Source organism: Aquila chrysaetos, chromosome 22 (assembly GCF_900496995.4).
Source record: "Aquila chrysaetos chrysaetos chromosome 22, bAquChr1.4, whole genome shotgun sequence".
Lineage (NCBI taxonomy): Eukaryota > Metazoa > Chordata > Aves > Accipitriformes > Accipitridae > Aquila > Aquila chrysaetos.
In genome coordinates this window covers 21,040,642-21,056,557 of record NC_044025.1, presented here as the reverse complement: position 1 = coordinate 21,056,557, position 15,916 = coordinate 21,040,642, and the positions used below count along the sequence as shown (strand labels likewise).

General features: G+C 39.7%; 1 protein-coding gene across 5 annotated transcripts in view; it reads left to right on the top strand.

Annotated features, from left to right (window-relative positions):
- Window positions 1–14,817, top strand: part of NR3C1 (nuclear receptor subfamily 3 group C member 1) — a 74,457-nt gene extending 59,640 nt beyond the window's left edge. For all 5 annotated transcript variants that reach the window (XM_029997997.2, XM_029997998.2, XM_041119302.1 and 2 more), the window contains 3 exons: window positions 6,027–6,157; window positions 9,343–9,500; window positions 10,435–14,817. In XM_029997997.2, the coding sequence (XP_029853857.1) occupies window positions 6,027–6,157; window positions 9,343–9,500; window positions 10,435–10,587 (442 nt within the window). In that variant the 3' untranslated portion in view covers window positions 10,588–14,817. The remainder of the gene's footprint in view (window positions 1–6,026; window positions 6,158–9,342; window positions 9,501–10,434) is intronic.
- Window positions 14,818–15,916: the final 1,099 nt, after the last annotated feature.

Below are 15,916 nucleotides of genomic sequence, written 5' to 3'. Positions count from 1 at the left end.
TTTCAGCCTTAACAAAATAGTGGCAAATATTCACATGGATGGGTTTTCAATTCTGTTGTGTAATTTGAGTTTACGTATCAAACAAAATTGTATGTATCACATTATGCTATAAGTGATAAACATCTCACTGTGTATATGGAATTACACATACTCGAATCTCAATTAGTATGATTTTTTTAAAAATATATTTAGCCTACTTTTCACCCCCCAAATTCCTTTACTTTTACATGCAAACAATTGACCTTCAGAAGGGTCGTAAGAAAAGTATAGGCGTTATTACATACAACGTAAATCAAGAAGTGGAACAGACAAGCATCTTATAATCACATTATTTCTTTATATTTCTTTGTATCTTCATTACAGCAATAAACTAAAGTTGGTCTCAAACCACTTCCACTGTGCCACTGTTACCTGTAGCTTGCAGCAGCACAACGCAGGTGAACTATTCAGGAATGCGAATGCAGGATAAGTTACTGAGTAGTGGTTGCAGAGAAGTCAGTAATACTTTATATCTGCTGCTAAGAGCTAAGGTCACATAGCTAATGTTAATGGGGGCAGGGGGAATAATATGTAACAACAGAGCATACAGTGCCTTCTGCTGTGTTAGTTGAATGGTTACAGGTAAGTGCAATTACTTCTATTTTAATTTTCTTCAGGTTTTATATGGATTTCTAGAAACCATTTATTGTATTCAGTTTCTGACCTTTAAAGACTTGTCCTCATATTTGGTACAATTCAGTGTCTTCAGCTTCAGGAAGAGAAACTCTATCTTTGAAGGGTTCTCTAAGCCTAGGTGATTTAAATGAACATAACTGCAAAATATTTTTTTAAGATTGAATTCTTTATAGGGATAGTAAGACTTTCTTTAGTTTCATGTATCTGCTCAAGCATCAGAGCAACATCAGTCTTTCATGCATTTATCCTTGCACCAACCCTGTGTCCAGTATTATTCCTGTGTAGTTACTACTTACTTACATGGAGTAGCAAGATCCACTGGCTCATGTTGCCACTTTTCAGGCAACTGTGTGTGACTGGGCTGTACATAAAGAGCCTGTCTATCCTGTTAAGATGTTTGTCATGCTACGTTTTCAGCTAACAGATCCTTAGCATTTATAAATATCTTACTGTGAATGCACAAAAAGCTTCCCAGAAATCAGTGGATTTGTTTTGCTTAGTGCTCAGGTAGCTTTCGCTGTGGTAGTGCTGAATGCCACTATTCATTAGTACCCTTGTAGATTCCTCCATAATTGAATTTTCCGAGTATCCTCGATGCAGTCTGTGGCGGGAAAGAGAATTAAACTCTGTTGTATCTTATCTTCTTAAGTCTTAAGCTGGTAGCCTAGTCATTTGACCAGTCTTCTCATAAAAATTGAATATTTATTGAGTATTCCATTTTTATGTCTGTACTCCTATCATTTATTGGCAGGGGGGACAAAAACAAAGAGAAAAACATCCAATATATTTGAGTAACGTTTATCATGTACTGGCTATCCTAAGTTAATACATCTGATAGGGTTGAGTAGGGTGGATTATAAAGTTGCTGTGGTATGAAAATAAATTATTTCCCATAGAATTTGTTGAGTGCAAAACGCTTCACCATACATATACATAGCATTGTTTTCACTTCATATGCTTATGCTGCATCTGTACAGCTTCTAACTTTTTTGTCTGCAAAACCAAAAAGAGGGAAAGATGAGTTTCTGAAGATGCAGCTATCATTTCTACAAGAATACAGGTCACTTCATCATTCTTCCTGCTTCCGTTTTTTCTGCACTCCTGGCTTGTCCAGTCGATTGAGGTCTTGAAATGAAAGCCTCTTTCTCTCTCTCCCTCTTACAACTAACTGGTTGTAGCTGGAGGTGGGGTGATCCGAGCAGCGTGCTGCGGATGCTCACCCGATGAGGCAGTGAAGGTAGCAGTGGTCCCGCAGCCAGTTCTGCCGCAGCCTTCAGGGAGGGAACGGCATCGAGGGCTCCAGACTTGAAGAGCTGGTGCTGGTAGACCTGGGCAGGAAAATGGCAAACATTTAGTGCTCCCTTGGGTCGATAATCTGTTGGATGGCGATTACTCTCCGATCCCGTTTCCACTTCAGTCGATAGAAAAGCTGCCACTGCATTGCATAGGCACACCTTAGTCCTCTAGTGTGTAAAACTGGTATTTCCTTCCCCAGCTAATGCTCTGCACCGGGAAAAACTACAGAGCAGCCAGTGATGGGTTTTAATCTCCAAACGGGGAGAGGGAAGTCTTATTCAGGTCTTCATCAAGGGAGGGGCAAAAATGTATTTTAAGTTATTTTAAAGCTTTGGAAAATATTTTAGACTTACATTTCTATACTTCATTTCTGGATAGAAATAATATACTTTAATGGATTAGTGTGTGACTATTCAGTAAGCTCATTTTACATTTCAAAACAAGAATTACTTTTTTATGGAGTTATGTCTATATCAGCTGGCAATTTCATATATAATGTATGTATCTTTTTAGAGATAGAGGTATATACACACAAAAAGCCCTCCTCATTTCAAGTTGTTGAAAAGTTTGGCAGCTTAATAAATCTTAGGCTTTAAACCATCATTTAGTATTTGGAGAGTGTATAAACCTGTGATTTTGTAGTATTGTATAATCGTTTCCACAATTTTTGATTCGCAACATGCTTTTGTTGGAACTGGCACTATCATTATATCAGCTTTAGGTCTCTAGATATGTCACAGTGTACATGAAATTACAGTGAGCAACAGTAAGTAGTGCACGGTTGTGTTCATCAAGTAGCAAATGCCATTGAATTGCTGCCTAGCTTTAGAAATAAGTTCTTGGAAGTTCCGTGTCTTAGGATTTTGACTCTGTTTGCATGCTTATCTTAGCTCTTTGCTCTGTTTTGTTTAAGGTCAACTCCTTGGTCTCATTTGTCCTTCTAATATTATATGTCATACAGAATTTCTGTATTTGTATTATTTGAATAGAAAGAAAATAACAAGCGATTACAGTTTATAAGCAATGTTTTATCAGTTCTCTTATTCCCAGAATTTTTTCCGAATGTACTCTTGTAACTAATTCTGTGGAATCAGTATCATCTGTTTTTCAGAATACCAGCATCTTGTTTACTGATTTTAATCTTTTATAGACTTAGCTGAACTGAATGACTCACAGCAGTGTTGAAAATCATCACATGCTTTTATCATCAACATGCATCCCACACAGAATGCATATGTACAGCCCGTGTACCTTACATGGGCTTTCACTGAGCTAAAACTTGCAGCTAATGCCCGACTTGTGTGCTCTTTTCTAGGGTAGCTGGTTACAAAAGCAGAGGAATATTAGATACTTATAGAACAAGAAGGCGATTCAAATCGGACTAGATTTACAATCGCTAAAGCAGGATCACTTCAAAAGTGATAAAAAGCTGTCAGTCGGCCGTTTAAGTCTCAGTTTATATGAGTGGCAATAATTGCAAAAGCATCAAGGTGCTGCGATCCACCCCATGTCACCGGGGAGCTCGCTGGTGCTCCCCCGGGCCTCGGCACCGGCTCTGCCGCCTGCCTCAGCGGCTCCCGAGCTTTTGAACACAATCCATATTATCCTGGTTATCACCAGGGCTTTGCTTGAAGGCTCCACAAAGTCAGTATGGTTCTGTAGGTAGCTTCTGCTAAGAAGAAATCGTGTGTGATGTCATCGCTAAGTATAATATCTATTTTACTTAGCTCAGTATGGTACCTAGTTTAAGTATTATATCTGGTTTATGTGTGGGTAAATTAATTCATAAAGTTACTAAATGCCCTCTATAGGGAGGGGTACCAGTGAAACCGAGCAGGGAGCAAGACGAGAGCCCCGAAGCCCCTGCTTTTCGCTGGGTCTTTGGTCCGTGACTCGACCTGGACCCTTGGACGGCCTCCCTCGGCGCACAGCCCTGTGGCAGCTGAGATCATCTGATGCACTCTGGCCAGGAGATCTGCGGGGGGAAATGTCTGGGACCTCTTCCCAGACCCTTCGCCAGCATTAAGGACTACCCAGTGAATCAGCTTCCCTCTTGTTCTGACACAGCCTGGATCCGCTGCCCTCCAGGGCATAGTGCAGAGCTCATCTGTGCACTCATGCTTCCCTGAAGGGAGGGGGGCCGTGTTTTATTCTCGGTTTTTGAGGACTGCAATTTGCATAGCCGTGGTATTACCAAAAATCCGCATGTCTTCATATAGGTTCTCAGACTTGCAGATGTGATTGCACTTATAGCAGATAGAAATAAATGACAGGCTAACCCATTTCATAATGTTTATTTTAACCTTCTGCCCAGAAATGGTAATAGTTTTACATGAGGAAAACTGCTGAGCCCTGTGTTACAATGTGTTTAAATTACTCAATTTGAAACATCTAAGATGCCCTTTGATACAACCCAGAGAAGTTAGGAGAAAATTTGCCAAACAGCCAAATAGTGGCTTTCTGTCAAGTGCCCTGAGAAACATCCTACAACTGAGCATCTTGCACTTATTCGTATTTCGTGCAACTTACCTCATGTGTACTTTGTATTCTCTCTGTTACTCCTTGATTATTGAAGTCTAACACAATGCCGGTGTTTCTAGGTTTGTGTATGTGCATACGTGTGTATAGCTGTAGATACCATTTGTGTATAAGGCAGTGGCGCACGTAGTCCTGTTATACCCAGAAGGAATTGTCCAACAGCATGCATTTGGAAATGACGGGGTTTTAGACTTGTACTTGATTTGGGTTTAGTACAGTTTCAATAGCTTGTATTGCTTTATGTCTTTCAAAGCCCATGTGAATTCCTATTATTCTTAGGTTTTTGCACCTTGAGAAAGGTGTGTGTTTCTTCTTGCTTTCACTTAGGGTTTCTTAGGATGCTTGTGAGGGTACATTATATAATTCTCTTGCAGGGCTAAGGAAGGGAGAACTGAAAAATGATAGCAGCTTTGGAGGAACTGGTGTAGTTTCAAAACCCAGTCTTACTCTCAACTTATACTGGGGTTCAGTTCTATCTGTGTCTTTGTTTAGGTTATAATATTGAATAGGTAATGTCTTAGGAAAGGTGACACATCAGTAATGAGAAATAAATTGCTGGCATCACTGTAGAGAGCTTGTGTAGTCATTGCATTTGAAATGTACTATTTTGCCTATCTTTTTCTCTCCAAAAGTTTACATGGAAAAGCACAAATCTCTCTTACGCTTTTCAGAATTTAATCTGTTCTTTTTTATTTCCCACCCAAAACTGTAATTCTGCAGTATTCGCAGTAACCAGCTATAAAAGTACATGTAAAGAGGATTGTTGTGCCAGGTGAGGCACTAAATAAAAGGAGGGGTTCCTGTCTTGATTCCAAGGAAGTGCTTTCCAAGATTTTCCTTTGGTTGTCAACATGTCTTTCCATTTATGGTTAGAAACCTTATTGTTACTGTATAAAGGTAACAAAATTTAATTGCAATACTAGGCATCTTCTTAAGAACATAAAAGGAACATGAGAAGTCTAAAGTCACTTTGAAAATCGAGAAGTTGTGGCAAGGTGATGCTATCACTAGTGAGCAAATATGTATTAAATGTAGGTGGATTTCTCAAAGGTATTGACAGAATTAGAGAAATCTCATCTCATCTCTTAGTATAGTATACCATCATGTTTCTTTATATGGATTAAATACTTTGGGACTGCCAGACTTCAAGAAGTTGGTCGCACAGTGCCTAAAGTTGATTTTTTTTGTCAAGTTTGTGATGAACTGTTATGTGTTGTCTGTTGATAACAGAGCTTTCTGATCAGTCCTTGTCTTCCTTTATAACACTGGGATTTCATACGTCATTCTCCCCTCATGCTGCAGTTCTAGGCCAGTGTTTATATGTGGTGACAAAGGCAATTGCCCTGAATGTGTTCACTAGAGAAAACCAAAGATTGTTTTGCTGCAAGATAGATACATACTAGTTTGTCATCTGCCTCTACAACCCCTGCTGCTCTTGAATGAAACATGGAAAAAGTTAGATTTAGAATTTTTAGATGGCTGGACATTTAACTAATTTTTATACTCTTATTTCTCAGGCAGAGAATGAATCTACCCTGTATGTACGAACAATGCAAACATATGCTTATGGTTGCCCGAGAGCTATCACGGCTTCAAGTCTCATATGAAGAGTATCTCTGCATGAAAACGTTGCTTCTCCTCTCTACTGGTAGGTGAATAGTTAAATACCTATGTGAACAATGTAAGTTTAACTTGCCAGTATTCTGAGTGTGCATGTGTAGTTTAAAATTGTGTTTAGGTATCTGATAGCATATAAAAGTCAAAATGTTCTGCTTGGCACCTGATCATATAGGGTTAGTGAAGGAAATTCTGCTTTTAGCAGATGCCAGACATTCGTGCTAAGATATTATGGATTGTGTTCAAAACTTCCCAAGTGCAACAGAGGGGCCTAACTCAAAATTGTAATCTGAAATTCTTCAAAAACACATAAATCACAAACTGGCTGAGGAGTTCAGGACCAAAAGAAATGGGCAAAGCTATGACTTTGTGCCCATAAAATACTTTAAAAAAACCCCAAACCCAACAACACTCAAACAAGCAAAAAAACGCAAACACCAAAATAACAACAAAAACAGAAAAAGAAAAACACCAAAACAACAAAAAAAAAAAACCCAGACAAAAAAAAAACCTCACCACCACCTGCAAGGAAGTTCTGATCCAGTGAAGCAGTTTCTCCCAAAAAAGTTATCAAACTCCCCCAGAACTTAACTTAAAATTGTTAAATACAACTACAGCTTTTTGCATTTGCATCTTAAAAGTATATGGTAGTTTTATGGTAGGTATCATAAGATAGATTTATCTAATATACTAAAGCCATCTAATCTATCTAATCTATTACATGATGGTTTTTATGTCTTTGATAGGATATGCTTGTTGTTAAAACAAGTCACAGCTTAGCAAAATTCTGTTGTCTGTACTGCATGAAACGTCAGTGTCAAAATAGTCCTTTTTAGAATACACAGACATACACCAATATGAAACACTGACAGTGTTATTTTTACCCTGCATTCATACTCGTTGGTACCTGGTGGGTGGTTTTTTCCTCTTCGTGCACGGTAGGGCTGTAGCCACCTGAGGAAGCTCAGTTGTAACCCTGCCTTGTTGCAATCCAGGGACTCTCAGTAGTAAAGTGTGTGTCTGTGTGCGCGTGTAGGCATGAGCCAGGCACCTCGCCTTGCACCACTCGGTCTGTCTGAGCCGTTACAGCGTGTGCCTGGCCTGGAGAAATCCCGTCCCGTGGCCGTCACACCGACACCCACGGTCCCACAGGACTGAGAACGCCATGTCTGAGGCAGTGACTGTAGTTTCCCTGGAGCCGTTGCTGCTTCTGCTTGACAGAAGATTATTTTTGCTTTAGTGTAGCGACAGGTATGCTAGTATGTTTTAAAAGTATCAGTAAGAGCAACAATGCAAGTAAAGACTTTTCAGCATAGTACTTCTACACGATTAAAAATACATAGTTTTAAATATTTTAGACAGTTCATTACACTGAGGGCTCAAACATTCCTTCTTTAATATTTCCAGTGAATAACAGCATTAATTCTTGGAAACAAATGAGAACTTGGTAGCTTTGGGCTTTTCCCTAATGAAAGCAGGAGGATCTTGCGCGGTAGGCACTGCAAAGCCCCAGGTGACGCGTGCAGGCAGGAGAGATGTCGGATGCGGTACGCTGCCGTGACCAGTTCCTCCCCGGGCCCGTCACCTCGGCAGCCTGGCAAGGACCAACACAGCCTCGCCTGCCAAACCCAGAACTGGGACAAGGGCTCTTTTCAGAGGAAACTTTCAGCTCCACACTGCCACGAGCTTTGTAGGAACTTGAAACTTCCCCAAAACTGCAGATTTAAAGCAGTTTCTGAAATCTCTCCCGAAAATTCCTCAAGTGTTTTGGATGTGGCGTAGGCCAACTTTCCTTGCAGGAACTGGAAATTTCCTTAAAGGAATTTCCATGGCAGAAATGGTGAAGAGGCAACACTCGTAGAATTAAGCCCATTCATAAGTGAAGTATGACAAGCACTGGCGCTAACCAGCAGAAGGCCTCTTTGTTATATTTACAGTGAAAGACAATATATTTTCACATCTCTTTTTGAGTACATACATTGTGTAAGTGGTACATTGTGGAGCTTCTGAAAATTGAATAGCTGAAATTTGTACAGCTTTTTAATCCATGACTTCACAATTTTAATTTCTGTTTATTGTGTTTCTGTGTAAGTTTTCCAAGAGAAGAGGAGGAGGAGTAAAACAGGAATCCCACGCGGGTCTAGACACATAGCTCACACATAGATGTAGCTCACAGGCCTTTTCCATTTAAATTATTGAAGCAACAGTTGACATGTTGTCATCTTCTGTGTAGGCAAGGCAGTCAAGATACTTCACTCCAACATCTCATGGATGCTGACAGTATAGTGAGGGTTGGATTTTTTTTTGAGGATGGAAGTGTGCTTTAGTCGCCTCTTTCCTCTTCTGTTGCTTTCAGTCAGCTTTGTCTCAGCTCTCTCGCTTCTCTATCTTCAGCTCTTTCCATTCACTTCACCAAGGTAATCAAAGGCTTCAAATCAAGCATCTTAAGGACCACTGGAGTCCATATGCTTGATTTGTCCTGATTTGTTCATTAGTCCTTGGCCTTTAGAAGGACCATCCTAGTAGGAGAATGTAGGCACAGGAACTTAACATGGATTTGAGTGAATACGGGCCTCGGTCCCCACACCTTGGGTCTCTAACCCACAGCTCTTCATCTCTTCAGTGCCATCTCGATGTCCCATCCCTATTCTAAGAAGCTCCGCCTGGGACCAGCGTCCTCTTTGGCTTGGGCAGTCACTTTGTTGTCCAGTCGCTGTTACTGCCTTGCCTGGACGTGTTACTTGATCCATGTCAGGAGGCTTGGAACTAGATGATCTTTCAGGATCCTTTCCAAGCCAAGCCATCCTGTGATCCTACCCTTGTTCTTCCCTTCGCACACAGACTTTTTAGGGAATCTTTCCAGTGTGACGTTTCCCCAGGCTTTGAGAACACAGGAGCTCCAGCCCTGGTGGTTCTTCATCAGGGCACTTCCAGGGCTTAGTGTTGTTGCCTCCATGGTCTGGTTCCCTTCCCTCTATTTCTTGTAGGGTTGCCTTTGGGGGTGTTTTATTTTTATTTTGCCAGCAGTCCTATGCTATTTGTTCAACTAGTCATCTCTCTCAGTTTCTGCTCTCTTTCCTTATCTCTCAGCTATCATTTCATTAAGTCCAAGTCCTTTTCCTTTTGGTCATTTTTGTGTAACTAATGTAAGAGAACTTAAATAATGACACAATTCATAGATGTATAATGTCTTAAAGGTTCATATCAATGTTACAGTTCCTAAGGAAGGCCTGAAGAGTCAATCTTTGTTTGAAGAAATCCGTATGACGTACATTAAAGAGCTGGGAAAGGCCATAGTGAAGAGAGAAGGGAACTCAAGCCAGAACTGGCAGCGATTCTATCAACTGACTAAACTGTTGGACTCTATGCATGATGTAAGTTCTTAAAGGAATGCTGTAGACGTTCCAGATAAATAAGTTTGGGGATATGACAGTAATCTCCTCTATCCTTTTATTTAAAGGGATAAATATCTGGAAGGGGTGGGGTGGAAGAGGTGGTCCTGCTCCCCTACTGTCTAACTAAAGGCTAATTTAAAGAGGTGAACATGGTGCTTTCAGACTACTTTTGCAGTGGACTCCCCAGCAATTAATTTTATAATTAATACAATTTTCAGTGTCTTTAGTTTTTAGAAATGATGTTGCTTTAAAATGGAGGAACTCGGAAATTGTAAATGATTTTGCAGTAGTAGCAGAGATGTGAAGTGTAAAAACAGTACTATCTCAGAGGCAAACTGTTCAAGAATCTGTGGAATTGTTTGAAAATACATTAAAATAATGCATCAGTGCTATTTTTAGTATTAGTAGCGGTCTAATTTTGCAAGGAGTTTCAGAATTCAAGCTGTCTCCTTTTTGCAATATGTACTCTAAATTGTGCATATAGTAGAAAGTAGTCCAAGTAGTCTTTAAGCTGGATAAGGCAAAGGAAACTTTGAGACCTCAAAATTTTTTCTTGTTAGTGTAACAAACACCTGGAAAGATCTTATTAAGCTTATCCGTATATATGTTATTTATATGCTAGAATGGGAATTGATACAAAATCTCTTCAGTATTTGTAAAGATCTTGCCCAATCTCTTCATTTCTTCTATATTAGAATGCCATTTACAAGACTTACAATTAAATTGAGGATAACTGTGCACGTCTGCCCTGCGTTGCAATTTATTATCTGAGCAGGGTGTGAGGCGTACTTAGGGCAGGTAGCTGGCCTGCGCATTGTAGCGCAGGCAGAAGTTAGGAAAAAGGAAGGATGTAGGTTAATAGTTCTTCTGTATGTATTTGTGTGAAAGTAATTCTTTGCTTTATCACTTGTAGGTGGTTGAAAGTCTTCTGAGCTTTTGCTTCCAGACATTTTTGGATAAATCCACAAGTATTGAGTTCCCAGAAATGTTGGCAGAAATCATCAGCAATCAGATACCAAAATATTCAAATGGAAATATCAAGAAGCTCTTATTTCATCAAAAGTGACTGCCTTAATATAAAAGGGTTGCCTTAAGAAAATGTCAAAATGATCGCGCTTTTTTTGTAAACAAAAAACCTACAGAACTTGTTAATTTTGTCCTTGCAGCGTGTTCCTTTTGTAATTATGCACTACATGTGGTTTACAGAGGGCCAAGATTTAGGCTATAGAAGCAGCGGATTTCTCACATTTGGTAAATAACTGGGGAGAAAGGAAAGGAAAATAGATCTTATTTGTCAGAAATTATCTCTCTCCCCTCGTGCAACATCCATGGATGCATCAAAACCACCGGTGACAAGATCTGAGGCTGTGTTACGAACATTCTGCTAATTAATTTCTGCAGTTGGCTGGAGACAATTTTCTAGGCTTTTTTTTTTTTTTTTTTTTTTTTTTTTTAGTAAAGTGTTTCGGATTTTTTTTTTTTTTAAAGTTAAGGTAGCATTTTGGTTTATGCATGTAACCTGAAGAAAGTTTACAAGTGTATATCAGAAAAGGGAAGTTGTGCCTTTTATAGCTATTACTGTCTGGTTTTAGCAATTTCCTTTAACTTTATATACCGTGAACTAGGCTTGTTCATTTTTTCTTACATAATTTTTTTGTAATACTTCAAGATGCCTATTGTACAGCTGGTTTTTTAAGGTGGGGCAGCTCGTAGCTTTCCTAAATGACCTCTAGACCGTAATCTTTGAGTATATTCATGTGAAAATGGGTTGGGCTTTTCTAACCTAATAGCTTTGAACTGTCAAAGTGACCGTAAAAATTTGGCATTTTGTAAGGGCCGGGGTGGGTGGGAGAACACTCTCAAATCTAATTTAAATAGATGCCAATGAAACAAATACTTTTGGTATATGTGCAAAAGTGTTGGATATGCAGATTCATAGAAAATTAACCCAGTCCTAACTGGATGTAAATGAGCAGGTTATTTTATATATTGAAAAAAAAAAAAAAAGCCTGATTTTTGCATATAGTGCAACAGCCATAACTATAAGAGTCATGGGCTGCATTGATGCCAAGAAGATCAGTCCTGACTGCCCATCAGGAAATTTTCAGGAAAATATGCATAGCTTAAGAAAAGTTTACTTCTGTGTGGAGAAACTCACATTTTATATACACTTAAATCTATCATCATACAAGTATATATGGAAAAATACCATTGAGTTAAGAGGCAGACGTGTAATTATGCCCAGTGGTTTGGTTTTGTTCTGTTTTCTTGTATCGATTCTAGAGATCTTTTCTTCGGTGAGATGTTTACCGTCATGCAGGCAGTAAAGCAGAGCAGCTGCGCTGACTGACTGTAACTCTGGATATACAGGCTCCAAACTCGTGTGGTTAGAGACCCATTTTCACATCTCCACCTGTCACTGACCGGTTCATCCTCTTTCCTGGAGAGCAGGAAAGCTCCGCTACTGATTTTGTGGTCTTAGAGTCGTATGTCAAATTTTCTGTCTTTGTAAGGCTGCATCCCTTCATATCAAATTACTAGCGTGCCATAAAATTACCATAGGTCTTGTGAATTTCTCCTTGTTGCCATTGATAACTATATTTTAAAACGTTTAGAAGCTGTAGTAGCCTTTTCTACGTGCACCTTAACAATTTTCTGTATCTCAAAATTTAAATATTTACTAAGCCACTCTAAAATTTGATTTTTACTCAAAGTGGCCAGATTATTTGTGTAATAGAAATGAGAAAGATCACCTGATAAAATACAAAACCTAATATATTTTTATATTTAGTTATAGTTTCAAATATGTATAATCGGTATATTCGCTGATCGGAGAAAAGAAGGGAAGGGCTACTGCAGCTTTAAAAGCAATTTATTAAACGATTGTAAAATAGCTTGTATAGTGTATAATAAGGATGATTTTTAGATGACAGATTGCTTTATCATGATACATGTAATTATATTTTTTGTAGGGGTCACAAGTATGCTGAATGGTAACCCGTACAAGTTGTGGTTTGTCTGGAGGTAGTACTGAAGGCATCGGTGTTTAGTATCCAAAGAAGTACTCTGTTTAGAAAGGAAAACCTGTGTTCAGTGGATGTTTTTAGGGTTGATTTTATGTTTATCAAATCACTGTGTAAAAATTCAAGTTGGAGCTTGGATGGAATACTCCTATCTGTATGGTTGGTTACCATTCACGATTCGTTGCTAAATCAGACCTCCACTGCAAAAAATGTAAGCCAGAAAGATGCGTGTGTTCGCATGCATACATACAGCTTTGAACATACGGGGTTAATTTCATATACAGCCTCACCTACCACAGCAAAAACAGCTTGAAAAATTTGGCAATAATAGGCATACAGGTACCAGCAATATGTAAATATAGAGCATAGGTTGTTCACAATACACTAGTACGTTTCTATTGTTCAGCAAAAGTTTGTTTCCAAGTGAAATAAGAAACTAAATTTTCATCCTTTCTTAAATCTCTTTTTGAATGTTATACCTATTAAAAAAAGATACTATATTCAGTACTTTGGAGTAAAATATCATCTTTAATAAAAAAAAAACGTAATCGTTCTCTTCTCTTTGATCTGTAAAGAATATGTACATTTTGTAACAGTTAAGGTAAAGTTCAGTATTTTAATTACTACTTTCAGCCCAACTCAATGAGAATATTCACGCGACCCGTTTGAGATACAGATAGGAGTTTCATACTGTTTGGTTTCAGGTGGGCTCTTCGGTTAAAAGGAAAACTGTTTTTATTTTAGAAAATGTTTTTAAAAATTGCATCCCCAGATACCTCGATTTGAGCTTGCGTGAAAGAGTGGGTGCGGGTGTGCATGCGTGCACGTGTGCAAACATTTGCGCATTTGTATACACGAAGATACAAAACTTTTTTTTCTTTTTTTGCCAGCAGAAAAGTAACTACAGTGAACACGAACAAATTATCACCACCTTGAGAGAACTGGTAACATAGGAGAAGAGAGGCTCTCTACCCCCTTTTTGTCTATATGCCTGTATATTCATTTTTAGCTTATGGGTTTAAGGAGGAAAAAAAAAAAAAAAAAAAGAGGAAACTGTGATGTTAGAAGAAAGCAATCGTCCTGTACGTGCTGTTGAGTTTTGAACTTCACAATTAAAAATACGTAGTGCTTTAGTAGGCAGTGAGAAGTCCATGTTCTGTGTATCCGTAGTCCTTGTAGCAGTGGGTAGTATCTGCACTCTGGATAAAGCAGGGAGAATTCTGACTTCGTCTCTTCAGTGCCTTATCACAAAGTGCATGCATCCGACCGAGGGACGGCCGCCGCCGGCAGCTCAGGACACACACGTGCTGCGTGGTGGAACTTGCACATAACAAACGCTAGGAATGGCCTTACGTGGGAGCAGCCAGGGAGCGGGGATGGAGAGGGAGCTGCTGCCGGCCTCGCACAGCCGGGGTATCGCCCCGCGCCGCAGCGGCAGAAACCGAGGGGGTTAGGAGCTTTGCAGCTGGGAGGGAGCGGGCTGGGAATAGGTGCCAATGGAAGCCGAAAAAGGACCTCGACATTTTCACAGAAGAAGCTAGAAAACGGGAGGAAGTGCCTGGATGAACGTCAGCTCAATCCCGTTTCCCGTAGTCGAACTTCCGCGAGTGAGGACTTCAGGGCCATACCGTAGAGTGAGATTTTTAAAAGTCCATATGTATTACATACTAGTTAAGCTCTATCCCTAGTCCAGTCTGCAACCGGGTGTTGCTGAGCCATCGATGTTACATAGGAACCAAATTTTCAGGAAAGGATTAGGGCCCCTTTAAAACAGCAAGAAGCACTCGTTTTCTGATGAAAGGCTGTGTGTATGAAAATATCCCCCACCTCCAAACTAACTCGCGTAACAGCATAGAGTCAGCGATGTGTCATTATTCTATTTTGTATATTAAACAAAAGATATATACTGGGGACAAATCCTATATCATACCGGTGTATGGCATTATTAAAAAATCATTATTTTTATCACAGTAATTTTAAACAGCATAAAAAAATTAAACCAGTGACTCCTGTTTAAAAATAAAAGTTGTAGTTTTTTATTCATGCTGAATAATTCTGTAGTAACAAGTCTGTAGTTTTCACCTACTCAGTGAAATGTTGGACTGTAAAAGCTTGTGTGGAATTGTTGAACATTTATTTTTTCATTTAAATTTGCTGTTCTGGTAATACAAAGCCACACATCTGTACAGAAGTTGCAGTAAATGTGAGCCATTTACAGCAATGCCGAATAATGGACAGAAACCATATAATAAAATTCTGCTTTTTTCATTAAATGGCTCCAAAATGCTTTTGTAGAGTTTTTGCTGTGTACCTGGAAAGGATTGGTTCTGACAACCGAGTCAGTTTGTTTATGTTGTTTTCATTATTCACCTCATGCAAAATTTATTTATACTAAAGCTAATTGCTGCCACAGTTAAGTTCTAGAGTGGGGGAATTTCTGAGAATTAAGTTCAGATTAACAATTTAATTGAAAATCATTACTTGCATTTCCCAAACCTTGCCGGGTTTGCCATTGCATTCATAAATCCATTTTCTGGAGGGGAGTCTGTACCACAGTTTTCTAATCAAATCAACAGCAGGGCTGTGCATCTGAGCAAATTTACTTGTGCACACATCAGATAGATGGGCGTAAAGCTGTCAGGACAATTAAACTAAGAAAAACAGCACGCAGTGTATTTATAAAAAGAAAAATAATTGACTAAAAATTTATTTTGTTACTGCAATGCTTCTTAACCATCTCATAGTTGTCAGAACGTTGATGACCGCTCCTTACCAAGGCAGGTACCGGATGCCTAAAAGTTAGCGATAGAGGGAAAACAAAATATAACACAAAGCATTGGGTGTTCACATTGTAAGTCTTCATGTTTGCCATGCGTCTCTGCCTTCGTACCTATTCGGGCATGATTTCGACTCGCGGAGTGGCCTAGAATTGCGGAGCGGTAATCAAAGGACAGCAGCGGGGCGGGGGCGGCTCTCCGGACCCCCCTCCCCGCTGGGGTCCCAGTCCGGGTTTAGATCCCTCCCCGAGCGGCCGTGGTCGCGTCGTCGCTCGGGTGTCTGCCCGTGCTGGGCTGTCCCGCCGCTGCCTTTAAACCCTCCCATTGGCGCTGGGGTACTTTGCATGGTACGTTTGCTCTGGGGGATTTTTGGTTTTGGGGGATCAGGGGCCGGGCTGCGGGAATCCAGCCTAAGGGGTTAAACTGCCCTTGGGACGGGACCCTGCGTAACGAGGTCGTAACTTCCCAAAAGCAGAACTTAACTGAACTTGTGAAAAAGTATTTCCTAAATTAGCAATGCTGAAAAATACCTCTGTTCAGCTTTGGATGGGTGGTAAAGATGTTGAACTTTGTACTGAGAAAGTCTCACAGCCCC